Genomic DNA, 26,485 nt, shown 5'->3' with positions numbered 1-26,485 from the left:
GGGGGGCCTCCTGGCCGTCGGTGTGAACTGTGACAAATTTTGATGCAAGCTGGGAGTATGGGTCCAGGAGAAGTTGGCAAAGCTCTCCTACAGACGTGTGAACCACACACACCTGCCAGATGTCATGACCCCTGGACCGTAGCCTTTCTTGAGGTCTGCATCTGGCAGGTTATCTCCTGAGGAGGCTCTGAGCTGTCTAGCAGCTGGTCTGCGATGACCTGTCCCCAGCACCAAGGCCTTTACCATCCATTTGTCCTCCTTGTGCCGGCTCACAGATGGCACAGGCCATCTTCATTCAAATGGGTCATTGCTCCGTCACCCCTGCAGCTATCAAGGAGTCGAAAGGGGAAAGTAAATTAAGACCGGCCCGCAGGAGCTCCTGGCTGTGAGGGGAAGCACCTGGTGCTTTCCACCTGCTTGACACAGTTTAATCACGTGGCCACATACTGTTCTGCTGTGTAGACAAAAGTAGAAAGGCTAAAAGTTGCGTAAGCCCTTATGATGCCAGTTTCTGAATGTTTTATCAATATTGACTCAATTAATCCTCACACAGCCTTGCAAGTAAGTACTATGATTAAGCCCATTTTACAGATAGAGAAACAAAGGCAGAGAGATGCTAAGCTACCTAAGATCACAGAGCAAGGAGGTGACAGAACCAGGGTTTGGGCCTCAAAAGTCAAGCTGCAGAATCCACGTGCTCAGCTACGGGCTCATACTTCCCTTGTCAATTTTTGCTTCAGACCCATCCCGTGAGTTAGTGGAGAGGGTTGTTTCGAGGCGTATGAAAGTTAAATAACAAATGCAACGGTGTACTTTATGATGGTTTGCTAACATGCTCATCTCTTCAAGAAGCTCCTGCTTGCTAAGGAGACGCGCCCACTAAGTGTCGGTGCAGCAGCGAGTAAATGCCATCAGCGGGGACGAGGGAGGTTCCCCGGGCTCCAGAACAGGGAAGGCTGTTTCCTGCTTGTTAACCACGGGGCCTCGCAGCCGGGATCTTCTCTGAGCCTCGGTGGCCTCCTCCGTAAATCGGGAAGGTTGGTTCCTGCTCAGCAGAATTCTATATAACCACGAACACGGCGCAGACGGCTGGCATGGCTGACGCTTGTGCACAACTGTGAGGCTGTCGGGATGGAATGGGGAGACGTAAGCAACCACGCTGCGAGTGAACCTGTGATAGGATGGAGGTCTGACCTGAGGGTTCAGAGTCCAGAGGAAGAGCCACTAATGAGGTGGGAAAAGCTTTGCCTGAGCTGTTACTTTTAAGTGTGGCCCTGACATATGAACTTCCTCTGGGTGTTGGGATTTCAGCAGTAAATGAGAGAGACCGTGGTGGGGCTCACACTGGAAGTGGGGGCGTCTGTGCGCAAGGTGATGCACTAGGAGATACAGGAGGGAAACCAAAGCTGGGGATAGCCAGGTGAGGGGCAGGCAGGAGAAGGAGAGACCTGAAGGAGAGGCAGAAGCAGCGTCTCAGAGGCTGGGGCTGTGATGGATGCTGGCACTTGGAGCCCACGGGTCACTGAGCTGGGGCACCTTCCAGGATGCGGGGGGCAGCCCAGCCGGCCTAGGAGGAGAGGCGCCTGAGCCCATTCACTGCCTGCCGCAGGCCTCAGGGGTCTGTCCTTGCTATTCCAAGGTCTAGGCCCATTGACCCCGCCCCCAAAGGTTTCTGCGGAATGTCACTTTGTGGCTGGTCACCCCCAGGGAGGGATCTGAGAAATCCCACCGGAGCCAGTGACGTCTGACCTGCGGACCCCTCACTCGCAGCCACTCCCGCCGTCCAGGGTCTGCCTTTGCTCCTCGGACAATCTCAGTCCTTCCTCGGGGACATCCCTCCTTGGGGCCCCCGCAATTGCAATAGCTTCGTGTCCACAGCAGTGGGACCCGCACCCGGCACCCCTCATAGCACCCCGGGCCCTCCCCGCGCTCCCGGGCCGACTCTCCCTCTGAGGGTCCCCGCAGTGCGCGGCACCTGCGGCGCGAGTGGGTGCGGGTGCGCGCGGGGCTGCGGGCGGGGCGGGCTGCGCCGTTGGCTGCGCAGGGGCGGGGCCGGAGCCCGGCAAACGGGGTCCAGCTCGCGCCCAGGGCGGGGGCGCGACCTCGCGGGGGCTTCTCCGAGGCCACGCGCTCCCCCTCCGGCTCGGAACGACCCCGACGGGCGACCCCCGACGGCTGCAAGCCCAGGAGGCCGAAGCCCCGGGCAGGTGCGCAATCCCAGGGTCCACGCACCTCGGCAGGCTGCGAACCAGGGGCCGGCCAGCCCACCTGCCGCAAGCCCGAGAGCCTCGCTCCTCCCCTCTGGAGTGGGCACCCGGGGGCGGGGGAGGGGCGGGGCCGACGCGGCAGGGATGGAGGAGGGTGGGTGGAGGGGAGGGGACAGGGCGGGGGCGGGGCAGGAACTGGAGGGGAGGGGAGGGGAGAGGGCGGGGCCGAGCCGGAGGGGCGGGGGCGGGGCGGGGCAGAAGCTCCGGCCAATCCGCAGCCCCGGCGCGCCCCCTCGGCTCGCCCCCCGCAACCGCCTCCTCCCCGGGCTCCACCGAGATCCCGCATAACGGCTGCAGCCTTCACCCCGCTGCGCTCGGACCCCGACCTGGACCCCCACCTCGACCCTGACCCCGACCCCGACCCTGACCCCGACCCCGACCCCGACCCCGACCCCGACCCTCACCCGGAGCCAGACCCCGACCCCGACACGGACCCGGACCCGGACCCCGACCCCGACCCCGACCCCGACCCCGACCCCGACCCCGACCCGGAGGCGGACCCCAACCCGGAGTCCAGTCCAGACCCGGAGCCCGACCCCCGCCCACTCCCCGACCCCGACCCCGACCCCGAAGCCTGAGTCCGACCCGCGCAGGGACTGCGACCCCCGCAGGTGAGCGCGACCGTCCCGCCCCCTCCGGCGACCCCGCGGCGGGCAGGCCCGGGGGGGGGAGGGGTCGCGGACACCGGGTGGACGGGCTGTCGCCTCCACGCCCCCGCCTTAAGGGCTTTGCCCCCAAAGTCCTGAGCCAGGGGCTCAGGGGCTCCCTCGGTGACGTCGGAGTCCCTGCTGCCCACACTCGGCCTCTCTGCCCCCACCCTGGGTCCCCCCACCACCCCTCTCCCTCTCCACCCTCCCCTGTTTCCTCGTGGCCGAGCAGGTGCAGGGGCGCTGGGGCTCCCGGGCCTCCTTAGTTTCCCGGCCCCAGCGTCCATCCGTGTGGCCTGAAACTTCAGTTTCCTGAGCTTGTCTGGAGAGGGCTGCGCCCAGGTGCCCGGAGGTGCGGGAGGCTGGCTGGGGGCCTGGGTCTTCGGTGCCTGCAGCTGGCAGCTGGAGGTGGGGTCACCACGGGGGTACCTGTTGGCAGGCTTAGGTGGTTCGGGTGGTTTGTGTAGAGGTGTGGAGGGGGGAGTAATGAAAAAGGTGACAAAATGACACATTAGCATCCAGTCACAAAGTGGAGGAAGCCCGGGGAAGCTCCTGCTTTCTTCCTTCCCTGAAAGTAACACTGCAGCGGCCGGGGATCGGGGAGGTCGTGCAGGTGTGCGAGTGCGGGCTCCAGGGAGCCCGTGCATGGGTGCTGGCGTGTTCCCACCAGAGAGGACTTTTCAGCCAAACGTGGGAAGGCTGCTGCCGGCTGGGTGGTCCTGAAACAGGCTCATCCCCCCTTTCTGTGGGGGCCTCAGCTTCCCGACAACTGTTGGCAAGAAGTGAGCTGCATCCCACGCCCACCCAGCAGGTTCCAGTGGGGGAGATGGGAACACATCCAGCCTGTCTTAGGAGGGACAGACAGAAGAAGGAAGCCTGGGGGGGAGGTCAGCCCAGAGCTCATGTTGGTTGTGCACTTTTGGGGGCCTACAAGAGGAGGCTCTGTAAGTGCCCCCATTTAGCGGGGTGCTTGTGTCCACGTCATTCTTTTTCCGGAGATGAGGATGGTGGGGACGTGAGGGCGCCTGCGGACCTGACCTGATTAAGCTCAGTGCAGTCCCCCAGGTGCTCAGGGGTAGCACCGAACCCCTCCAGTAAACGAGAGCTGTGGGGTGGAGCCTCAGAAAACCCTCAGCCCATAGACATCCAAGAAAGGCAGGAGCCCTAGCGCTTTGGTGTGCAGCAGGACGCAGCAGGAGTGGGTGACCTGCTGTCCAGACCAGGGGGCAGCGCCTGCTTCCCGGTCCCCTCGCCCGGCCCCAGGACAGCAGACTAGTCTGCTTAGCCGCGCACCCCACCCTCCTGACAGGGTCCCGGAGGGGGTCTGCGTTGTGTGTCTTCTACACGTTGCTGTAACCTCGAGGAGCTTTGACGGCCGGCGTGGGCTAACCGGGGCCGTTTGCTCTCGCAGTGGGTTAAACCATCCACGGATAAGGCATAGGATGTGAGTAAATCCGCAGCTTCTCCGGGACACTTTGTGTTCCTTTACTCCAACCCGGGAAGAGGTTGCACAGGGGCGCATGGGGTGCAGAACCTGGGGAGGTGCTCTACACCGCAGATTTGTCTGCGGCTGTACAAATGCTTGCTCTGTGCAGCCAATGACGGAGCTATTTCTTTACTTGTAGGAGGTGTCAACGTTTGTTTTGAAGTCTCAGGATTCTTAAGACGGTGGTTTTCCAAAGAACTGTCCCACCCAGAATCACTTGCTTAAATACTTGCGTGAAGTACCATCCTAAGGCTCAGGCTGTGCATTTCTGTACCTGGCAGGAGTTTTGCATTCTGCTCTTAAAAAGACGGGGTTTTGAAGAGCAGCTCAGGACCCCAGGCCCAGGGCACTGTCACCATGATGGTGCAGGGGTCACCCGATCTTAGCTCTTCTCCCTGAACAAGTGGCGTGACCCTGGGTGCCCAGCGTAGGGGTGGGTGGGGGCAGGGCAGCACGGTGGGCCTAGGTGGCCAGCCACCCTCCCAGCCTCTTCCCTGCACCCCCCTAGCAGGGCCAGCCTGCCTCTCCGGGCCTGCATGTGCTGGTGCTGGGAAGCCCTGGCCAGAGGCTGATGTGAGCGTGTGCGGGAGAGACCGTCACATCCTGATGATGCTTACAGTGGACTACACGCCGGCCCCAGCTAAGGGCCGTAGGGGGATCGGGCCCCTCAATTCTGGCCTGTGCTCCTCCAGCCGCCTGCCTGGCCCTGGGCCCTCACTGTGCTGCTCATGGCTCCTGGCCAGGACCCTGCATCGAAGCCCCTCTCCCCTGGGAGCATGGAGGGACGGTCGCTGGTGGCACCAGGTGAGGGCTGGTTCCCGGGACTTGGCCCACCCTCGGGGTGTGGGTGCAATGCTGAGAAGCAGCCAGTGGTCCTGGGGGTGGTCATTTCCCATGTCACCTCCACTGACAGTTTCACGGAGGAGGAAGGAGTGGATGTGTATGGAGTGTCCATGGACACCCAGGACACCAAATCCTGCTCTTGGGACGAGGCAAGAGTGACCCTAACAGTAACCGTGGGTGGCGTGCCCACCCCTCACCCACAGGGAAGAGGTGCCTGCCTGGCGGGCTCGCAGCCACCTGGAAAGGGCACAGGTTCCCCTTGCCTGCTGGCCTGGCTGGGACTGACGCATGGCCCCAGACAAGGCTTGAAGGGGGGTGAGGAAGGCCCTGTTGACACTGGAGTCAGTTCTTCCTTCAAACACTTGTGGAGGGCCTGCTGTGTGCTGTGAGTGGGGTTGGTGGCGGGATACCCTGGCCTGTGGGCGACCGGTCACCACTCTGCTCCCACCCCAGACCCCTGGTCAGAAAGCTGCCACTAGGTCACAGGGAGAGGTGGCGCTGCAGCCGGACTGGTGCTCAGAGGAGACCTGCAGATGCTGCGGGGGCAGAGCACCTATGTGGGGATCAGCCAGGGGAGTCTGGGGGGCCGAGGCTGGGGTGGGAAGGGGCCAGGGTCTGAGGTAGCACATGGCAGGTGAGGGAGGGAGGGAAGGCCTCGGAGGGGGGACTTGGGGGTTCCTGACCAGGAGAGGGCAGGAGGGAGGCTGGGTCAGAGGGGCCAAGGGACAGTGGGACCCTCATGTTGTCTTATCACGTTGTCCGGATGTCTGGACCCCTGTGTGGAGAGACAGAGGGAGGATGGGAAGCTGTCAGGGTGAGCAGGCTGCCCGGGGCCTCATGCAGGAGACCCCCGGGTGGACAGAGGGACGAGGAAAGCATCCGAGTGACAGGAGGACGCATCGCCAGCAGGGAGGGCAGGAAGGAAAGCCATCCCGTGGCAGCCGGGCACACAGGCCAGCTGGGTCCACGGTCTAGGGCCAGGGTGGGAGGCTCAGGTGCCTCCCTCAAGCATCAAGCACCCCTGGGTGCCCTCGAGGCCAAGGCTGTGCACTTAGTGGAGCGTGGAATTGGGAGCATAGTCCGAGTTCTCCAGGGCAGTGGAACCGCCAGGATATGTGTATGGGGGAGATCTGGGGAGAGACTGAGTTTAAGGATCAGGCTCACGTGGTTGTGGGGCTGGCACTCCTGAAACCTGCAGGGCGGACCTGCAGGCTGGGACCCCCGGAGACCTGACACCGCGCTCGCATCCAAAGGAGAACCCCTCCCCTCAAGGAACTCAGGCTTTTCTTTGGACATCTTCAACTGATGGGGTGTGGCCCACACACAACGTGGAGGAGGCTCATCTGCTTCCTCAAAGTGGACTGACAAGGGTTAATCTCACCTAGAAACCCTTCCCCTGGGCACTGCGGCCTGGCCAGGGGGACACGGGAACTGACGTCCCCGGGGCTCTGCAGGGCAAGGCTGTGCTTGGTTCTCACAACTGGGCAAGTCCCTGTTGGCCCCTCTGGGTGCTGGGGGCACTGGGGCCCCAGGGGCTATGAGCCCCCACAAATAAAGGTTACACCGTGCTCCGTCACACCCTCCTGAAGCAGGGGCACAAATTCATGGGGCAGCATCCACTGTCACTTCATCTGTGCTTTGCCATTTGTTGGTCTGAAACCCCGGGAGCTTCCTGGGTGAAATTCAAAGGGCCCAGGGGAGCAGCTGAGGAAAGACCCAGGCCCCTCCCGATGGGGAGGCGGCTATTTCAACAAGCCAGGGGACTTAGAGGGAGGCTAGCGGTGGGCGACCTCAAGGCCCGAAGCTCTCCGCACCTGCCTGCCAGGACCTTACAAGTTTGTAGAGCCGCCTTCATGGGGTTCAGTCATGTGTAGTGTCCAGTGGGTCCCAACACCACCTCAGTCTCCCGAGGCTGAGGCCACCGGGCAGAGTGTGCCTTCGGGGTCAGGGGAGCAGGGTGGCGCCGCCAAACACAGTTTCCAGCCCGGGGTGGGGTGAAGGTGGGGAGGTGTGGGCCTCCTGAAGACCTCCCCCAATACCAGGGCACGCAGGTCAGTGCTTAGTGGCCCGGTGCCAGGGGGCACTGGACGTGGGTACCGTGTGCCGGGATGCAGGCCCACGCCTGACAGGCCTGATGAGGGCACAGGACAAGGTGAGGGGAAGCCAGTGGCCTCACGTGTCCTGCAGGGCTCTACACACTCTTACGTGTGCTCCAGGTCACTAGATACACTGCTCCATGGAGGGCCGCGGTCAAGCAAGTTGGAAGAGGCCCTGGAGCGCGGCCAGGCACTGTGGAGCTCAGCATCCGGGGCCGTGACTCAGTGGGACTCTGGGCGGCTAGCCCAGTCCCCCCACACACAACCCGACCCCAGCCTCCTAAACCCTTGCGAGACCACAGTAGGAATCAGAAACCAGGAGTCTGGGCCACACAGTAGGTACAAAATAAATGTTGTCTGAGGCCGTTTGGGGTCCACCCAGTGTGAGGAGCCTCCACCCTCTGGGGACATTTCCCACCGCACCCTACCTTGGGCATGGGAGGGTCACTGGTCGCAGGGACTTGGCCTGACTCATCGTCTGCCTGGGGCCTTAAGTGCCCCGGGGCGGCGCTCCAGGGTGCTGCTAATGAGCAAGTCAAAGATCAGAAGTCCTGGTGTCCGCCTGGCAGAGGGTGTGGTTGGACAGGACAGGCCCCTCTCTGCAGAACCTGGGGCCAGGCGCGCACACACACACACACACACACACACACACCTGAGCGGTGCCTCACCCCCACTGCCACTCTGTCCCCTGAGGAAGGGGACACATCACAAAGGCTTTGGAAGGTCTGAGCAAAGTCTAGGGGCCTGGCCCTGGCCCTGGGGCCCCGGCCCTTCCCTTCCCCAGGGCTGCGCCGCCAGCAGGCCCCCTGCACCCCCCCACCCCCCACGCCACCCCCCCAACCCCCGGCTCTGGCATCTGCCCCCCTTCCCCAAGTCTGTGGCGCTTGCCAGGTGACTGGCTAGTTCTGGGCCACCTCCCCCGCAGAGGCCAGCGCCCCTCCACCCGCAGGCACAGGGACAGGCTGACCTGTCAGCTCTGAGAGTTTGCTGACAGGGTTGTATGTGCATCTGTTCTGCTGGGCTTGGGACCCCTTTGTCTCGCGGTGGCTGGAGGGACACGGCTCCCTGCCTGCGCTCTGGCCCTGCTTTGTAAATTCATGACGGGACGTCCGGAACACCCAGGCGCTGTCCCCTCGCGTCAGGCTCCTGTGCTGATTGTCTGTGGGGTCACAGGGGTGGTCTGTGCCGTGGCAGGCTGGAAGGCCCGTGGTCCTCGGGGGCTGCACCGGGGACAGCCCTGGTCCCGAGGCCCCTGGGAATGTAGGCCCCGCCCCAGGCCTGAGGAGACAGAGAAGGGTGGAAGAGCACCTCCCAGGAGTTTGTTACTAGCCTCGTCAATCCGTTCTGTTCTGGAACATTCGTCTTATCCCTGTTGGGCCTCTGTCTCCTCCAGCCGTAAAGTGGAGCCAACACTAGCCTTGTCTTATGGGACCGTGTGTATGAAAGCGCCTGGAACAGCTTAAAGCATAAATGTGACACATAGTAAATAAAATATGAAGTACAGGTGTCAGGTGTCAGCCAGGCTCCCCGGCGGTTACACCACAGCCGAGAAGGGGGCAGAGGGTCCAGGGGCCGCCCTCCTGGGAGAGCTGACGCTCCGAGGCCACGTGCTAGTGAGTGGCTGGTGGGCCCCGGGTCACCTGTACAGCACGGGCACCTGTTACGAGGGGACCCGGCTGATCACCAGGCGCCGGGGTTCGCTGTTTAACATGGTGACACAGCGCCACGCCACTGGAAATGAAACAGCAAACACAATGAGGCCAAAAACCTAACAAAAGGGGTTTGTTTGCATCTTTAGCTCCGGTGTACCTGCCCTCGAAGTCAGCTTCCTAAATGAAAGAGCAGAAAGTTCTGGTGAAGAGCAGCTCTCCAGGTGGCTGTTCAGAGAGTCTAATCATGGAGGTCCAGACTACATTTATTTTACTCCACACGAAGGCGCGATTAGAGTCTATAAAGAGTTCCAAAGACTTAGCCTCTAAATCCCATGTTTGCTGCAAAAATCTAAGAGCCTCTTTGGAGTTTCTGTAAAAAGACTGTGAGTTTGTTTGGGTCTGCCCTTCTGGATACAGCTACCAGCTTGAGCAGATGAAAACTTTGGAGTTGGTCCAGGAAACCTGAATCATGTTGTAAAAGTTAACGTATAAATTTGGATGGAACCTCATTCTGATCTACAGTGACATCCCCATTTGTGGCTGGACATCACCAAGTGTAATACTGAATGTTTCATTCAGTGTGTGACAGACTAGGAGAAGTAGTGCACGAGTGGTGAGCGTGACCTTGAGTTCTAAAGTACAGGAGCATAGGACCATGACCCTGAGCTCTGAGGTGGGGGAGCATATGTGATGACCGTGACCTTGAGCTCTGAGGTGGGGGACCACATGTGATGACCATGACCTTGAGTTCTGAGGTGGGGGAACCGTGTGATGACTGTGACCTTGAGTTCTGAGGTGGGGGAGCACGTGTGATGACTGTGACCTTGAGTTCTAAGGTCGGGGAGCACATGTGATGACCGTGACCTTGAGTTCTGAGGTGGGGGAGCACGTGTGATGACCGTGACCTTGAGTTCTGGGTGGGGGAGCACGTGTGATGACTGTGACCTTGAGTTCTAAGGTCGGGGAGCACATGTGATGACCGTGACCTTGAGTTCTGAGGTGGGGGAGCACGTGTGATGACCGTGACCTTGAGTTCTGAGGTGGGGGAGCACGTGTGATGACCGTGACCTTGAGTTCTAAGGTCGGGAAGCACATGTGATGACCGTGACCTTGAGTTCTGAGGTGGGGGAGCACGTGTGATGACTGTGACCTTGAGTTCTGAGGTGGGGGAGCACGTGTGATGACTGTGACCTTGGGTTCTAAGGTCGGGGAGCACATGTGATGACCGTGACCTTGAGTTCTGAGGTGGGGGAGCACGTGTGATGACTGTGACCTTGGGTTCTGAGGTGGGGAAGCACATGTGATGACCGTGACCTTGAGCTCTGAGGTGGGAGAGCATATGTGATGACCATGACCTTGAGTTCTGAGGTGGGGGAGCACGTGTGATGACTGTGACCTTGGGTTCTGAGGTGGGGGAGCACATGTGATGACCGTGACCTTGAGCTCTGAGGTGGGGGAGCACATGTGATGACTGTGACCTTGGGTTCTAAGGTGGGGGAGCACATGTGATGACCGTGACCTTGAGCTCTGAGGTGGGAGAGCACATGTGATGACTGTGACCTTGGGTTCTAACAGCTCTGGGTCCTTAGAACCATCTTCCAGGATTGGATGCTGTGTGCTCCATACAAGTCAAAGGCTGCCTTTGTGCTCTCTTCTTTGGCCAGGCCTATCTCATGGGACAGTGGCCATGAAGGTCAGCCCAGTGATGGCCTTCTACCTGGGCCAGGTGTCGTCCATCCACTTAGTGGGTTGTTATTGAGAACTTAACCTTAGCCCAGATGGTCATCAAGGCCGTGGGGACGCAGTAGCCAGGACACACATACTGGCTGTGGAGGAGCTTGTGTCGGTGGGCAAGGCATATAATCAGCAAGAAATTAGGGAAGCCATCTCAGTCCCACTGCATGTCGGAAGGAAACAGAAATGGTGATGAGCCTGCGGGTCGCTGGAGGGAGAGCTGTGGCCTGGGTGGCCAGAGGAGCCCCCTCCACAGAGGTGGCATTTGAAGGAGACGAGAGTGAGCCATCGGCCCTGCTAAGCAGCTCTGAGCACAGCCTTGGGGGAGAGATCCCAGGGAGTCGGGGTGCACAGGGCTCCACTGTTCCAGCTGCCGAAGGGCGCCCGCTGGCAAGGCCAGTGGTCGAGACCGGGCACTGCAGCTGTCCAGACAGTTTCTTCATGACGGTAGATCTGCTCCAGAGTGAGGGGGAGCGGGGTAGGACCGGGCTCTGGAGGGTGGAGGGGGGATGAGACGGTCGGCCTCATACCCGGAGGTGAGCAGCCCAAGGCCTTTGTTTCTGATCGACCTTTGCACGGCAGTGAGTAGACACGGGGTCCCTCAGCAAGGTTTCTGGGTGCCCGCTGGGTTCGTGTGTCACTCCACAGCCCTAGTTCTCAGGCACGGTCCTGGGGACTGGATCAAAATGCAGATTCTCTGGCCCCACCGAGCTTGCCGGGCCTGCCACAGAGTTCCCATGTTACAGATGTGCGGTGTCAGAGAACCCTGCTCCCTGGGGCAAGGGGCCCCTGAAGAGGCAAGACAGAGGCCCACGGGTGGGGGGAGTCTGCAGACAGCACCCCGGGGAGGAGGGCCGGCGGGGAAGCGGAGGTGCTCGAGCACCGACTGGAGGAAGAGCGTGGGGAACGTATTCCAGGTGGAAAGATCTAAGGTGGGCCTATGAGGCGCAGCAAGCAGCTCGTGGGCGAGGATTCGGGGCAGGGCCTGTAGGGTGTGGGTAGCATGGGGCCCGACGAGCCACTCGCCCCGCAGGGTCCCCTGATGCCAGGGATGTGAGCAGTCTTCTTCATAACCAGGGAAGATTTGGGGTGGCCTTAGTCTTTTTCCATCAAGTCCTTGGGAAGTTGGCAGCTCGCACTGGCGATGGCAACTCCTAGTAGTTCACAGGGCACCTTTTCCTACTGAGCCCAAGGCAGTGAAGAAATGGACCCAGGGACCCCACATACGCTTGGAGAGCCTGCAGCTCCTTCCGGGGCCTGCAGGGGTCGGCAGGCCAGGCAGGTCACCCCAGAGCCCACCAAGCAGGCCAGAAGTGAAAGCGGTAGGAAAGCCATGGGTGGAAGCCAGGAGAGCTGGTCTTCAGAGATGGTGCGCCTCAGTTTCCTAATCTGTACAACGAGAGTAATAGCCCCTCTAGAGGATCAGTGCACTGAATCAAGTCGGCAAATGTTCTAGGCAAGTAGTGGGTATTTTTTAACTCCGCATATATTTGTTGAGCCCACACAGCAGGCCTAGAGCTGCTCTTACGGGGGGCTGCAGCAGTAAGACTTTCGGAGCTGCCTGCCAGCGGGGACAGACAGACATAAATGAACAAACGTGTCCAGTTACCTCAGTGCTGTGGGAGATGGTGAGCGCTGGAAGTGAGGATGAGCCTCCCCAGCAAGGAGACGTGAGCTGATTTCTGAATGCAGCGAGGTGACAAGCCAGGCAGATGTGCAGGACAGAGCCTTCCATGCAGAACAGCAGGTGCAAAGGCCCCGGGGCAAGAGGGCAGGGAGGTCGGGGAGCAAATGGACCAGCCGTTGGAGGGGCTCGAGGGCCACTGTAACTTTCCAGGACTCCAGCTTCTCCCTTGAGAGAGGGGGAGCTATTTTTGGGTTTTGGGCAGGAGTGTGGTGATCTGCCCCCTGTTCAGCAAGATTCTGGAGGCTAAGGTGTTGAGTATGGGGGGGAAAGTCTGGAAGGAGAGACTTTGGGAGCCTACTGTCACTGTCCAGGCTGGAGGCGAGAGATTTGGACCAGGTGTGCGGGGGCTACGTGGGCAGGTAGGTGCAGGGGTGTTTCCAAGGTAAAACATTGGGATTTGCTACTGTCTGGGCTTAGGGGACGGGGAGGGGGGAGAGAGAGAGGAGGTGGCCACAAGCCCTGTGTCCTGAGCAGTGGGAAGGACAGAGCGTCGTCGCTGAGCAGGCCATCGTCTTCACTTCTTGGTGACAAGAGTAGCACCTGGCGGCTCGTCAGTGGGGCTCAGCACTTGTCCCCTGGATGCGTGAAGGGGTCCTGCCAGCATTGGGGTGACCTGGGGCCTGCTGGGGATGGTGCTCCCCACTCCAGGGCTCCGGGCTCCTGGCTCCGGGCTCTAGGGCTCCTGGCCCCTGGCTCCTGGCTCTGGGCTCCTAGCTCAGGGTTCCTGGCTCCCAGCTCCTGGCTCCTGGCTCCCGGTTCCTGGCCCCAGGCCCCAGGCTCCTGGCTCCAGGCCCCTGGCTCCGGGCTCCTGGCTCCGGGCTCCTGGCTCTGGGCTCCAGGCTCCTGGCTCTATGGCTCTTGGCCCCTGGCTCCGGGCTCCTGGCTCCTGGCTCCTGGCTCCTGGCTCTAGGGCTCCTGCCTCCTGGCTCCGGGCTCCTGGCTCCTGGCTCCAGGCTCCTGGCTCCAGGTTCCTGGCTCTGGGTTCCTGGCTTCTGGCTCCTGGCTCCTGGCTCCTGGCTCCTGGCTCTGGGTTCCTGGCTCCTGGCTCCTGGCTCCAGGGCTCCAGGGCTCCCAGCTCCCGACTTCAGGCTCCAGGCTCCTGGCTCCAGGTGCTGGCCGTGCCTGCCGTGTGGGGTCTTACCTTCCTCTGGTACAGACTCCTGCTTTCGCACTAAACCCCAGAGGCACTTCTGTCTAAAGCAGAGTGTTGCCGTGGCCACGTCTACCCGAGGTTCCCTGCCTGCACGGTGCCCTCGGGAATGTCCAGGAGGCCCAGGGGCGGACAGTGAGGATTGAAAAGCACCAGAAGCCAGGTGCTTCTTAGCATCCCAGGCACAGGGGCTTAGTGGTGGGGGTTAGGGGCGGGGCGGAATGAGGAGGACGGCTTGCTTCCTCCCCTTAAAAGCTGTGACAGAGGGCACACTGACACCCCTCCAGGAGGCCTGGGGCTCAAGGGCAGCTCTGTCTGTGTGGTCAGGGCAGGGCAGGGCCTGGATTGGGGGTGGGAAGGCCTGGGTCCCCACAGGCACCCCTGACGGCCGGGAGGCCTCTCCGCATGATTGCACCTCCAAGTTCTGTGCAGACTTGGTGCTTAAAGCCGTTCGGGGCTAGACCCCCTGACAGACAGGTGGACCAGGACGGGGCAACCTCAGCGTCTGGGGCCTGTGTCTGGGCAGCAGGTGGCATAGGAGGCCCGCAATGCCCCTTCTGCTTGGAGGCAGGGCCAGTGACGGGGGCCGCCCTCCTTCCCAGGCCCCTGCACTCTGTGGCCCGCCCCAAGCCCACCAGGGATGAGCTCCCTGTGGCCAGGACGCCCTCTGCCCCCCCCCCCCAGGCTGTGCTGTGGGCATCACCCTCGGGACCGTGCTCCCTGACCACCTGCCTGAGCAGGACAGCCACCGCCACCGCCACCGTCATGGAGGCCCATTGTCCCCCTAGACAGGGAGGGATGGCATCTGACCTCGGGGGGCCGCCCCCCTCAGCTTCCGTCTGTGCCCCGTGCCTGGCAGAGCCGGGTCTGGGGAGAATAACATGGAAAGGATGAGGGTTCTGGTTTTTCTACAAAAGTCTGCATTGTCGTGACCTAAAGGGCAAAGCGACCTTGAGCTGAGGCCCGGCTCTTTGGGGGCGGCCCGCTGGCTGTGGCTGGGAAGCTCCGTCCCTGCAATTTTTCTGCTGGCAAGGAGGGTTGCAGTCTGTCTCTGGGGGCCCCACGGAGGCCGATGCCGGGGCACCCCAGCACCTGCTTCCCCACGCCTCCGCTTCTCCCGTGACCCGTCCTGCTGGGACTGTTGACTCCCTTTGGCTTTTTTAACCTCGTGGTTACAAGCGTTTGACACTGAGGACGCACAAACATCCCGCACATCCCATCCTGACACCCCCAGATGTGAAGTAACCACCTTCCCTGCATGCAGACCCCATGTCCCCTGCTCTGCTCATGCCCCAGAAATGCTCCTCTGGCTGGTGCGCAGACTCCCAGCCCCGGGGACGGGGCACCAGCTGCAGTCTGACGGGCGACGACCGAGCAGGACGCGCTAGGGGCCGGGCCAACTCCGCTGGCCAACAAGCTGGTCTCACTGCCTGTCTTTGTCCCCAAAGAGGCCCCTGGGCTGCCGGCCACCCCCACCTGGTGCTCTGTGGGGCGAGTACTCAGGCTCCCCGTGAGCCTTCAGGGCCAAGCGGGGGGAGACCCTGGCTCCGGGAGGTTGGAAGTAAAGCATCATGTTGTGATGAATGGATTCATACAGTGGTTGGGGGGGGGGGGAACGGTCTTCTCCGTCTCCCCGGGGTGCAGAGGATGTGCTGTGGCCCCCAGCCTGGGAACGAGGGCGCGTCCCTGTCCTTGTCTGGCAGACCCAAGTCTGGGGCCCCTGGGGACCCCGTGTTGGTGCTCGGGGGGACTGAGTGCCCCCACCCTGCCCGTTCCCATCCCCAGGTGCTCTTCTGTTCAGGTCACTTCACGTACGGAGCCTCTCGCTCAGCTGGGCGGGCTGACCTTTCTGATTTCGGAACACGTGTTCGCTGTGACTCACGGTGATTCACCTGTGAAGGGGAAGCCTTCCGTAAGAATTTACACAAAAAGCACACACCATTGAGCGAGAACGTACTGAACGGTTTCTGAACACTCCGTGGCTGCTTGAAGGGTGGCCAGGACGTCTGTCCCAGCTGGCCTAGGACAGTGACCACCTGCCCCTGGCCTGGAGGTACCCTCCCCACCTCTGATGCCCGGGGCTGGGCAGGGCCTGTCTAGGAGGGGAGGCGGGAGCACTGCTGGGGGCCTGACCTGTGCTCCACCGGAAAGAGATGATGGCACGCTGCATGGGCCTGGGGGGCGGTGGTCTCTGGTGCGCCCAGGAGGTCACTCCCCAGGGGCCCAACAGCCTTGTGCTCTGTGGCTGGGACATTCACAGCCCTCGTCCCGCCGTGTCCATGCAACCTGGGCCCCACCGGCTCCCCTGGTCTGTCCCTTCCCCGTGCCCAGAGGTGCCCCGTGGCGGGGTGCTGGGCCGGGCTGGTGGCTGGACGGGTGTGAGCCCAGGGGCCCGTGCCCACCTGCAGGATGGAGGTGGCTTGCTGTTCGACCCTCGAGAAGTGTGTGCAATCACATGCAGGGTGTCACACACACATCTGTCCAGGGTCGCAGGCTGTCCCCTGCAGCCCGCAGCAAAGGTCAGTGAGGAGAAAAGGCAGCTGGCGTGGCCCGGAGCCGAGGGTGCTCGCACCAGCCCTCCCACACGCCCTGCTGTGGGGCTGCGGGTTTTAATTGAGGTCAAGAATTCTGACGGGGCAGCAAGCAAAACACGGCCCTGCGTGGTCAGCACACAGCCTCCGGCCGCCTGTCCTGTCCTTGGCAAGCTCCTCCTGACCCTTCGGGGGCCGGGGGCCCCCACCTGCCCTGCCCTGGCACGCTGCAGATGTCTCGTGCTTCCTGAAATGCTGACGGCTCATTCCCGAACTGTTAGTAGGAGTGGGCGCCTTCTGTGGGATTCCAGCAGGTTCTCAGCAGGCTTGGGCCTTAGAAACGCCGGAGCCAGGGGCCCTGGACAGGCCTCTCTACTTTCTGTGCCTCCATTTCCCTACTTTGAAAATGAGCAAGGCAGGCCGCCCCGAGCCACCACTCCGTTCTGGGAACAGTGGGGATGAGGGAGTGTTCGTGAGGTGCTGTGAGGGCCCACGAGGCCCGAGGGCGAGGTGCCACAAGTCGACGCACGGTGTGTGCGCGCCGGGCGCCGGGGCGCAGGCGAGGGGAGGCCTCGTGACCTCTGAGCTCAGAGTCCTTCCCCCTAAGATGGGTTGTCGTCCAGGCGGAGAAGGGCCAGAGGAGAGGCTGGCAGCCGGGTGCCCTGGGTCCCCGAAGCTGTGCGCACCACACACCCGCATGCACATACCCACATGCCTACACGCACATACACGCACGCATGTGTGCTCACGGCACGCCTGCCGAGCAGGGCCCTAGCTCTGCCATCTGCCGAATGACGTCTGTGCTTTTCTATGATTTTATACCATGTTATGTATTTAAACAGCTTTATGGGGTCTGACTGAAACACCGTAAAATACGTTCGTCTTCAGTGAACGGCGTAACGCATTTTAGTAAATCTGTGAGTTGTGCAACCACCACCATGGAACCTTCCCATCGCCCTGAAACAAAACCCCATGCCCGTGGGCGGCCACAAACCCCCTTTCTGCCTCTATGGGTGCTGCCTTTTCTGGATGTTTCAGGGACTCACACAAAATGCGTGCTGTGGGCTGGCGTGTCCCGGGCAGCAGGACGTTTGGGTGTCTGTTCGCGTGCGGGCCCGTCACGCCTTGGCATTGCTGAACGGTGTCTCTGCGCTGCTCGTGAGCCTGTGCTCTGCGGACTTAGATGTCAGAAGCTTTATTTTCAGAACATTCTTAGCAGAGGACGAAGACCAGGTCTGCAGCGCGGGGGGCGTAGGTAGGGGGCAGGTATCGGGGGGCAGCCAGAGAGGGGCTGGCACGGCCGCAGGATGGTCGGGGTGCAGGGGGGCCGCTGCTTCCCTCACGCCTCTCCCGGCTCCTCCCCACTTTTGATGGCGTGAGCTCATCCAGAAGACAATTAAGCATTGAGAAGTGGTGTTTATTTTGGGGCCTCGCCACATTTCTGTTTTCCCAAGGGAGGAAAGCTTTTACCCTCCTGACAAGCCTGAAAACAGTGGTCGGTGACGGGTGGGCAGGTGCGGAGGGCGGGGAGCCGGCCCTGGGGCCCGCGGAGCTGGGCTCACCTGGAGGCCGCGTGGCCAGGCCCGTGCCCTGGGACTTGCCCCCCACCCCAGGGACTTTGTGAGGCGGGTGGGCGGGGGTGGGGGTGGGGGCTTTCCATCCTTACAGAATCCCTGGGTCGCACTCTTGGGAGGAGCGCAGGGGCTTCTTTTCCTTGTTTCTCACTGGAGTGTTCGGAGCTCATTGGCCGCAGGTCCTGTAAAGCTCGCGGGGGCACCGTCACCCCCTCGCACAGCGGAGGAACCGAGGCCAGACGCATCATGGCCCTGGGCGTCCGCTGCACTGGTTCTCAGCTCCCCTTCCCGGGGGGTGCAGCACCTGCTTCCCTCCTGCCACGGCCCAGGGGCCCCTGCCCACCGCTCCCCGCCCCGGGTCTGGCATGTGTGTGCTCTGTGGAGTCGCCCTGCCGCTGCACGTCCTCGCCGCGTGCCTACGCTCCTGGCCACGTGTCCTGTGCTGTGACGGGAGCCGTGGGGACCGGTAGTCACTGTGCCACAGGCCGCAGAAGCCAGTGAACTCCCTGAAATACCGGTTGTGTTCTCTCGGGCTCTTCGCCCTCTTGAAAGGAGATGCATGTGTCCAATGATGAACAGCTTTGCACCTGCTCCAGGGAGAGAAAGATAGGGCAGCAGCTCTCAGGGGCCCGAGTCTGGGTGGAAGGGGCGGGTGGGCCACCCTCATGGGACCCCCTGGGTGGCCGGGTGACAGGAGCACCTGCTCGGCCAAGCAGAGACCTCTCCGGGGGGGCTTGCTGTCCGTCCCCTGTGCTTCCGGGTCTGGAGCCACCGTTCTGCCCAGAGGGTCAGGGTTCACGGGCAGCAGCTCACCCGGCCTTCACCCGTGGCAGGCATTACTCACTGTGGGGCAGGTAGCAGGTGACCCGCAGCCAGAGGCTGTGACCGGAGTTCCTGCGCTAAAGGGAGTCGGACTGTGCCTACAGGACATGTTTGGGGAACAGTGTTGCTACACGCTCCTGATTCTCTCCCCTCCAGGAGGGGGTGCTGGGGCCGGGGGAGGCACCCTGATGCTGCAGGTGCCCTTCTGGGTTCTGCTCTCCCTCTGCCCCCACCTTCTCCAGGAACCTCAGGAATGATCCGGGTGCTGGCTTTTGTGTCCTCATGGGCTTCTGCATGGCCCTCTGTCCCGGGCCCCGGGAAGGAGGGGGGCCGCGAGGTGGTCCTGGGGGAGCTGGGGTCACAGGAGCCAGGGGAGGGCGGGGCCGGCCTGACACTGTTTATTTGCATTCCAGCCAACGCGTGCCCCAGCTACTTATAAACCTGGACCTTGTCCTGGCCCAGCCGCGGGCTGCCTTCCGCCTACCTTCCCAGCCAGCTCAGCAAGGAGCCCGGCCCCCGGCTAACCTGCAGTGGGGTGAGTCTGGGGGTGCTGTGCTCCCCACCTGTGGCTGGGGGGCCGGGCCGCGCCCACCGGGTGGTGACAGGGGGCCCCATGCGTCCGGGTGGCACACAGGCTGTTGGCAGCTCGGCCCCTCCCCGGCCATGCCCCTGACCAGTCCTTCCCCGCAGGAGGCCATGGAGGAGGCCCCGTCCTGAGAGCCTGCGTGCAGCCACGGGAGCGCCGTGACACAGCGAGATGACCGCAGAGGCCAGGGATGTCCTGGTTCTGCTGCCCACGCGGGAGCAGCTGCGGCTGGTGGTGGGGGTGAGCGTGGCGGAGAGCTAGGGCTGTGGTGGCTGTGGGGGGAACAGTGAGGGATGACCGTGGGGTGACCGTGGGGGGATGGTGGAGGGACCGTCGGTGGACCCAGGGAGTTGACTGTGGGTGACTATTGGGGGGACCGTGGAGGGCACTGTAGGGGGGCAGTGGGGGTGTCACAGGTCCCTTCTTCCAACAAGACAAAGATGTTAGGAAGTACGAAGTGGCATTTTGTGGCACATTTCATCTCAAACACCAAAGCTCTGTGGTCTTGGAAACCAGCAGGCAGCTGGTGTGGCCTTGCCTCGGTTCTGGACAAGTCCCCTCGGCCCTTCTTCCCTTTTATTCTTCATCGGCCCCACTTGGCTTCTAGCGAGGCCCCACTTTCCCGGAGCTCTCTGACACCCCGCCTGCCCTGCGTCTCAGGGAGGTGACCCTCTTGGGCTCTTCTGCAGCGCCTGCCCCCTCCCCAGGGACGCCCACCCATGAGGGCCCCGCTGGCCCAGGCGTCCGCCTCCCCGCAGCAGGTGCAGGGATCCCAGCCCCCGCCCCCCGGCCAGGGTGGTGCCCCCAGGGCTGCCTGCCTTCGTCCAAGCGCCCGCACCCGGGCTGGGGGTGCCCGCAGAAAGATCGCGGCCGTGGGTTCCCCGTGACGGGCTCCGCCGCGGGCCCTGCGTGGCCTCCACCTATCCCAGCACTCAGGCCCCCCCTCGCGAGATGCCGACCCCGTAACCCGTCAGTTCCGCAGTTCGTTGAGTGCGCCCGAGCACGGCTGACAGCCCTGGGGAAGGTGCGGCCGCAGAGGCCGGGGCGCCCTGACCTGGGGCTGCCACCCACCTGCCCGCCACCCACCAGACCGTGGAACCTGTGTTTCAAACGGGATCAAGATTCCCTGGAGCTTTGAAGGCTGATGCCTGAAACTCTGCTCACAGGGCCGTGTGGCTCTTCTGCAAACCTCCGTCAGACGACGCAGTAGCTTGAAAATCCAAGACGCGTAACGAGAAGTGGCTTGTGTACCCGATTGCAGACAAACTTCCTTGCTCACCCTCTGCATAGCCCACTCCGGTGGACCTGCCCCCCGGACACGGGGCCATCGTGTGTGCAGCCACGACCTCCTCCCGAGCCACCCTTTCCCATGCGACCCGTCACTCCAGGGGCAGAACGGTCCCCAGGCCATCACTTCCAGGGTGGCCCGCGGTCACAGGGAGTGTCAGCCTGCACCTGGTCCCCCTGGAGACTGGGTCCCGCTCTGTCCTCCCTCCCCCCCACCCCAGGCGAAGCTGCATCCCTAAGTAGGAGAATTGGGAGATTAGGGTCCAGCTTTCCACAGGGGTGGGGCTGGTAGACAAAGACGTCCCCAGGGGCATGTGGCAGGCCCGGGGGACAGAGCCCCTTTGCTGTGCTTCACCTGTTGGGGTGCGTGAGGACTGGTCGTGGAGCAAACTTCAGTGGGGACCTGCTGGATGGAAAACTCCAAGCACCGCCCAGCCGGAGCCTCTGTCTGAGCTCTGAGGGTGCTGCGCTCTGGGCCCTTCCTCATGGGCGGTTAGCAGGACAGGTCAGGTCCAGGTTGGGGGGAGAGGAGGTCCCTTCCAGTTCTCATCAATTGTTTGAGTGAAAAGTGGAGGGGTGTCGAGCCCCCCTAATGCAGGCAGTCTCTGGTGCGCAGGGGACCGTGCCCCTCCACCGTCAGCATCCCGCACGCCCCTCCCTGTACCAGAAGCCCCCATGCCGAGCACCCCGGGGGTCATGCACACCGGCTCACTCAACCCTCTGCGCACGCTCCTCCTCGGTCTCATCAGTCGTGTTTTACAAAGGGGACACTGAGGCCCAGCAGGGTGAGCGCTGAATGGGTGTGTGCCTTCGCAGCAGGGACCAGAGCAGGCCCTGCGGGGTCCCCTGCCTGGAGCAGCGGGAAGGACACCCTCTCACCGGCCTCGGGCGGAAGGTCCCTGGTGCACACTGCCGGCCGGGGAGCAAGTTCAGTCCCAGCGCCTCATCCTGGGAACACGGAGGGTCGGGGCCGCCTGGCCGGGGCAGAAGGAACCGCTGTTCCCCTCCGCTCTCCCTCACCATGTTTCCATTGAGTTGAGAGGGACAAGAAAACCCTAGAAGATTAGCTGACCCAGGAGATGGTGTTTTCATTTTGAGGGAAAGTGGGGTTCATGATAATGCAGCGCGAACGTGGGCGAGGCTTGGCAGAGAGCGAGAGCCGCCCTCGTCCTTTGTCCCACATCCCGCGTCCCGCTGCCCACTCACGGGTCCCCCCTCCGGGCGGGTGGGAAGCGCTTGGCCTGCTGGTGATGACGCACTTGGAGTCCCTCTGGACTTCTGGATTTGGGTCAACGCCAACGTTGACATCAGCAACAGAATCTCTCCAAGCCTCAGTTTACCCGTCTGGTGATGAGAGGCTGGAGCTGCTGGGAGGGTATCCCGGGGGTCCTTTGAGGTGCCTCTGACCTAGGAGCGATGGTGGGGTGGGACAGTGGCCTTCACCTGTGTCCTCGGCGAGCCGGAGGTACGCGTCACCCCTGTGGCAAGCTTGGCTCCACATCTGCTGCCAAATTAGTAGATGGAGGACACTGGAGCCGGTGTTACAGCGATTCACGGCTGCAAAGTCGAGGTGCATCATTTGACTTGAGCCTGTGGGGAGACAGGTCCTGGAACCCCTGGGGCTGTGCCGTGCCCAGTACACCCCTTCTGAGCAGAGTGCTGGGCGAGAGCCCATGGATTCGAGCTCAGCACTCGGGTCTGTCCTGCTCCCGCCCGTGGGTTTGTGCGAGGGCACCCCTCTCGCTGCAGGGCCCAGAGCCTGGGTGGCCCGCGGCAGGCGAGGCATTTGCTCTCAGAGGACACAGGTAGGGCATCCGGTGCACACCGGAGACGCGGCCTGGACCGTGAGCCGGGACTGCCCACCAGCCCCAGGAAATGCCAAGGACAGAGGAGCGTGCCAGGCGCCCGGAGGAAAGGCGCCAGTGGGTGCAGACACGGGCAGCACCATGGGGGCCCGGACGGAGCAGCGGCCAGAGGGAGGGCAGCCTGGCAGCGGGCCCCAGCGCCGGCCCTTTCTTGAGCCCTGATTCAAGTCCACAAAGTGTGAAAAAGTTGAATTCATGAGACAGCTGGAAATACGAACACTGGCTGGATATTCGATATTAGGAGATGGTTCAGTTTTGAGGTGTAACGAAGCGCTGTTGGGGTAACGTGAAGTAGACGGGACAATCGATGCGATGGGCGAGCGCGCCCTTCCCCGCTGCGCAGGCGAAACCCAGCTGAGGAGCGATACGTGCTCAGGAATAGCGGCAGCTCCCGCCCCGTGGGTGGGAGCCAGGGGGCCTCGCAGGTGATGGGGGAGGGCCGGCGTTCCCGGAGGCTTGGGGGGTCCGCCTGGGCCTGACGCCCGGCAAGAGGCACCTGCGGGTAGGCTGAGGCAGGAAGGTCCCCCCTCTTCGAAGGCCCAAGGCTCAGATCCCACAGCCGACCTGCTCAGACTGCGGGGATCGCTGGGCGGGCCCAGTGACCTGAGAGCACCCTCAGCCCCTTCTGACTTCCAAGCAACCAGGCCCACTTCTGAGTGCCCACACCCCAGGCCTGCTTTCAGGAGTGACCCAGGTGAGGGGGGTGTACATGAGGACAAAGGCCGGACGATGCCCTGGGGGCACGAGAATCCCCCCTCCCCGTCCTTGGGCGGCCCCTGCACAGGCCAGGATGAGACAGTGGGCTTCTGTCCCGAGGTCAGGGCACGCTCAGCCTCCCCCGCCCTGGCTCCCTCGTGGCCCTGCTGGGTTGGTGGGCACCAGGGTCCAGCGCGGGCAGGAACCCAGGGGCCTGGGTGGAAGCAGCGGTGGCCCTCCTGCTCCTGCTGGACTGTCCACCCCTTTTAGGGGCCCTCAGCCTCCACCCACACCTTGCAGGTGCAGGCAACCGGCCGTGAGCTCTTCCAGCAGGTGTGTGACGTGACCAGCATCAAGGAAGCCCACTTCTTTGGCCTCAGCGTGGTCAGAAGTAAGTCCGCATTGCCCCGGATGACCCGCCCATGGGCCCCGCTGCCCCCTCCATGAGGTGCAGCCTTAGGGCATCCTGTGTTGGCGGTCCAGGCTGTCAGGCCCCTGGACGGTCCCCTGCTCTGCTGTTTGTGGGCAGCACCTTCCAGTTCCGGGGCTCAGACAGAAAGATGGGACCACAGGCAGGCAGCGCGACCGGGGCTGGGTTTGCAGCAGCAGCTTCTGGCTTTGCTGTTAAATTTTAATACTGGTGGACTTTCCCCAATTTGCACAGAAAGCTGAGTTAATGGGTAGTTTTACCCCCAGTTGGAGGTTGACGTCTACAACCCCCACTTTAACCATTTGCTGCTCTGTGTCTGGGTCCACAGAGGTGACACAGCCAAGGAAATAAACACGTACATAAAACCCCACTTTCTTTGGGGGTGTGTGTGCCAGGGGTTAGGTTTTTACGCTCCGTAAGTGGAATTACTCCTGGTTCCTGGGACAGGGCTCATCAGCGGCAGGAGGCCCCCTGACTTCCTAGGGGGCCCCAGGGAAGGCCAAGCAGTGAGGATCCTGCTGGGGGACTGCTGGGAGCCCCTGGCCCCTGATGTAAGCCTCATCTTCCAGGACCCCCAGGGCCCAGGGCTGGAGCTCGCTTTGCAGAGAGGGGCTCAGGGATGTGCAATGAATTCCTGAAGCCCGGGGCCGGTGGAGCCTGGGGGACTGATCTGGGGAGGGAAGCAGTGGGGGGCGGGGGGCAGTGGTGCTCTCCCCTCCCTGAGCTGTACCGCCTAGAGCCCATGTCCCTCTAGGGGACTTTGCCGCCCCTGACGTCTCTGGTCCTGTGTAGCCTCCAGGCCCACCATCCACCTGCCTGGCCAGGAGTTGAGAGGACAGGCTGCCACCACCTGACCCATCACGGCCCCGCTGGGGCTCTGGGTATGGGCCTCATGTGGATGGATGTGCAGGGAATGTTCTGGACTCAGGTGTCACCCAGAGACCAGTGCAGGGCAGGAAGCTGCAGATGCGTTTCCTTCCAAGTATCCCCCAGAGGAGCCAAGGCTGCCAGGCTTCCTGCCTTTAAATCGCTGCGAGGGGGCAGCCCGGGTGGCTCAGCGGTTTAGCACCTGCCTTGCGGCCCAGGGTGCGATCCTGGAGACCCGGAATCGAGTCCCACATCAGGCTCCCTGCATGGAGCCTGCTTCTCCCTCTTCCTGTGTCTCTGCCTCTCTCTCACTCTCTCTCTCTCTCTCTCTCCGTATGTGTCTCTCTTGAATAAATAAAATCTTTAAAAAAAAATTGCCACAAGGTGTGCTCCAGGATGGCGGTGTCCGCGCCAGGGAGCTGGTCTCTGACCTTGGCTTCTGTGGTTACCCCTCTGTGGCCTCAGGAACCGAGAGGACAGTCGGTTGTCTGCAGGGAAGTAGAGGGGGGCGTGTTCCCTCTGCTCTTGGCCCCCTCTGGCATTTGAGGGTTTAGAGGAGCTTTAAGAGAAAAGGATCAGGAGAGTGTTTAGGGGCACGTTGGAAACCCCACGGGGTGGGTTGAGTCAGTGCCAGAAGGACGTGAGCCAGGCTTGGAAGCAGTCGTCTCAGGACGGAGGGGCTGGTTTCTGCTCTGCCCACTTTCTGTGTGCTCCCGGTTTCCTGCCCTGGTTGTGGGGAGCACCAGAGTGTCCCGTTTGCCCTGGACTCGATGGCCTAAGGCAGCCCCAAGAGTCCCCCCTGCATGTGCTGGACAAGCAGATGGACCCTTGAGGGTCCCTGCGGCCAAGAGGCCTCATGAAGACGTGATGGAACAGCAGCGGGGGGCAGTTAATGTTGGTGGAGGGTCCTGCCTGTAAGTGGGACGGGGACCACCTCTGGGCTGGGGTCCTCACAAGGAGGGATCATGCCCTCAGCAGGTGGAGGTGAACCCCTGTCACAGTGGAGGCCCTGGGAGCCCCCAGTAGCTTGTGGAGCAGGGCCTATGGCTCAGCGTTGCTGGTGTTCAGGCTGGTGGCTTTGGACCCAAATACCTGAATAATGATGCTGGGGAGTTGGAACCCAAGCAGGGACCACATCAGCTCTCAGCTGTGACCTCCGTGTGTGTGCACGTGTGTGCGTGTGTGTGCATGCATGTGCATGTGTGTGTGCGTGCACCCACGGAAGTTGTACCCTCCTCTGGGCATACAGACTGACCAGCCAGGCTGCGGGGTCCCAGGCGGGAGTGGGGGCCCCCAGGATCAGTCCAGGGTGGAGGGGGCCGGCAGGGGCTGGGGGCCGAGGGGGCTGGGGGTGGTCTTCCTGGAGGAGGTGCATTTACTCAGCGGGGCTTCCCAGACGAGCGTCTGCTGCTCCTGCCAAGCGGCCCTTCCTGGTCACTCACCTCTTCTGAGTCGGGACATCTGAGATGGCCACGCTGAGAAGCGGGTGGGCAGGTTTCAGGAAGGAATTTGGGGTCACTGCCTGCCCGGCCTCCTTCTCTGCAAGGGGAGATGGTGCAGAGCTGCTCCACCCGCCACGAGCACCCAGTGCACGTCCAACGCGGCCTGTCCCTCTGGCTGAGCCGCTGGCCGCGGGGCCCTGAACCACTGTGCACCCTCCTGGTCATGGGATGGAGCCCTTCCTTTGGGGACCTGCACCTTTCAGGTGGGAGGCTCATGGAAGGTCATGCTCTGGTGACCCCACGGTTGTGAGGGGTGCACATGTTGGAGACTGAGGTCTAGAGCCAACACCAAGGCAGGAGACCTCTGCATGCAGCCCAGGGGCTGGGACAGAGACAGAGAGACAGAGAGACAGAGAGACAGAGACAGAGGCCGAAACAGGCGCTGTGGACCCCAGGCGGTGAGTGGCCACCCTGCCCGCAGGTGGGTCTGGCCGTGAAGGACCCATCGGGGGCTGGAGGCTGCACCCCACTTGCCTGAGGCCGAGCGTGCAGCAGGCACTGGCGTGGGTGGCTCTGCCCGTCCCCTGGAGCGCCGCCTGGTGGAGCGGCCACCTCCTGACCTGGCATGCGTGGTGGCCCGCTCCCCCGAGCTGTGGGCGATGTGACCCTGTGACCCCCGCGGTACCTGGGGTGCAGAGGCGCTGACGAGGCCCTGCTTCCCTTAGACGACGAGTACATGTTCATGGATTTGGAGCAGAAACTCAGCAAGTACTTCTCCAAGGACTGGAAGCGGGATGCGCACGAGGTAAGTCAGACCCGCGGG

General features: G+C 62.4%; 2 protein-coding genes across 12 annotated transcripts in view; one reads left to right on the top strand and one right to left on the bottom strand.

The window, feature by feature from the left end:
• Positions 1 to 499: 499 nt before the first annotated feature.
• Positions 500 to 14,329, bottom strand: LOC119870159. The gene is made up of 3 exons (XM_038525490.1): positions 14,198 to 14,329; positions 1,750 to 2,241; positions 500 to 1,123 (listed from the first exon to the last, which is right to left on the bottom strand). The coding sequence occupies exons 1-3, from the start codon at positions 14,327 to 14,329 to the stop codon at positions 1,061 to 1,063; spliced, it is 687 nt and encodes a 228-aa protein (XP_038381418.1). The 3' UTR covers positions 500 to 1,060.
• FRMD1 (FERM domain containing 1) overlaps positions 2,095 to 26,485 on the top strand; it is a 33,364-nt gene continuing 8,973 nt past the window's right edge. Inside the window, exons 1-9 of one of the 11 annotated variants that reach the window (XM_038526583.1) lie at positions 2,146 to 2,207; positions 3,147 to 3,266; positions 3,585 to 3,696; positions 4,224 to 4,358; positions 4,540 to 5,204; positions 18,903 to 19,024; positions 19,180 to 19,315; positions 23,224 to 23,314; positions 26,388 to 26,467. In XM_038526583.1, the coding sequence (XP_038382511.1) occupies positions 19,247 to 19,315; positions 23,224 to 23,314; positions 26,388 to 26,467 (240 nt within the window). In that variant the 5' untranslated portion in view covers positions 2,146 to 2,207; positions 3,147 to 3,266; positions 3,585 to 3,696; ... (2 more) ...; positions 18,903 to 19,024; positions 19,180 to 19,246. Of the gene's footprint in view, positions 2,208 to 2,768; positions 2,879 to 3,146; positions 3,323 to 3,584; positions 3,697 to 4,223; positions 4,359 to 4,539; positions 5,205 to 18,902; positions 19,025 to 19,179; positions 19,316 to 23,223; positions 23,315 to 26,387; positions 26,468 to 26,485 lie in introns of those variants that run through there. The other 10 variants (XM_038526582.1, XM_038526580.1, XM_038526576.1 and 7 more) reach the window with 10 other exon arrangements.

Source organism: Canis lupus, chromosome 1 (assembly GCF_011100685.1).
Source record: "Canis lupus familiaris isolate Mischka breed German Shepherd chromosome 1, alternate assembly UU_Cfam_GSD_1.0, whole genome shotgun sequence".
NCBI classification, from domain to species: Eukaryota; Metazoa; Chordata; class Mammalia; order Carnivora; family Canidae; genus Canis; species Canis lupus.
Note: the sequence above shows the minus strand (reverse complement) of the source record. Positions and strands in the feature narration are given on the sequence as shown.

Bases quoted from the DNA above. Each gene is read 5' to 3' on its own strand.
- LOC119870159 (XM_038525490.1), bottom strand. From the start codon at position 14,329: ATGACGGTGGCGGTGGCGGTGGCTGTCCTGCTCAGGCAGGTGGTCAGG. The intron at 2,242-14,197 runs GTGGGCTTGGGG...CCTGGTTCGCAG, and splicing joins CCACAGGGAGCTCATCCCTG to CCTGCCGAGGTGCGTGGACC. The intron at 1,124-1,749 runs GTCAGACGTCAC...CCATCCCGACAG, and splicing joins TGCGAGTGAGGGGTCCGCAG to CCTCACAGTTGTGCACAAGC.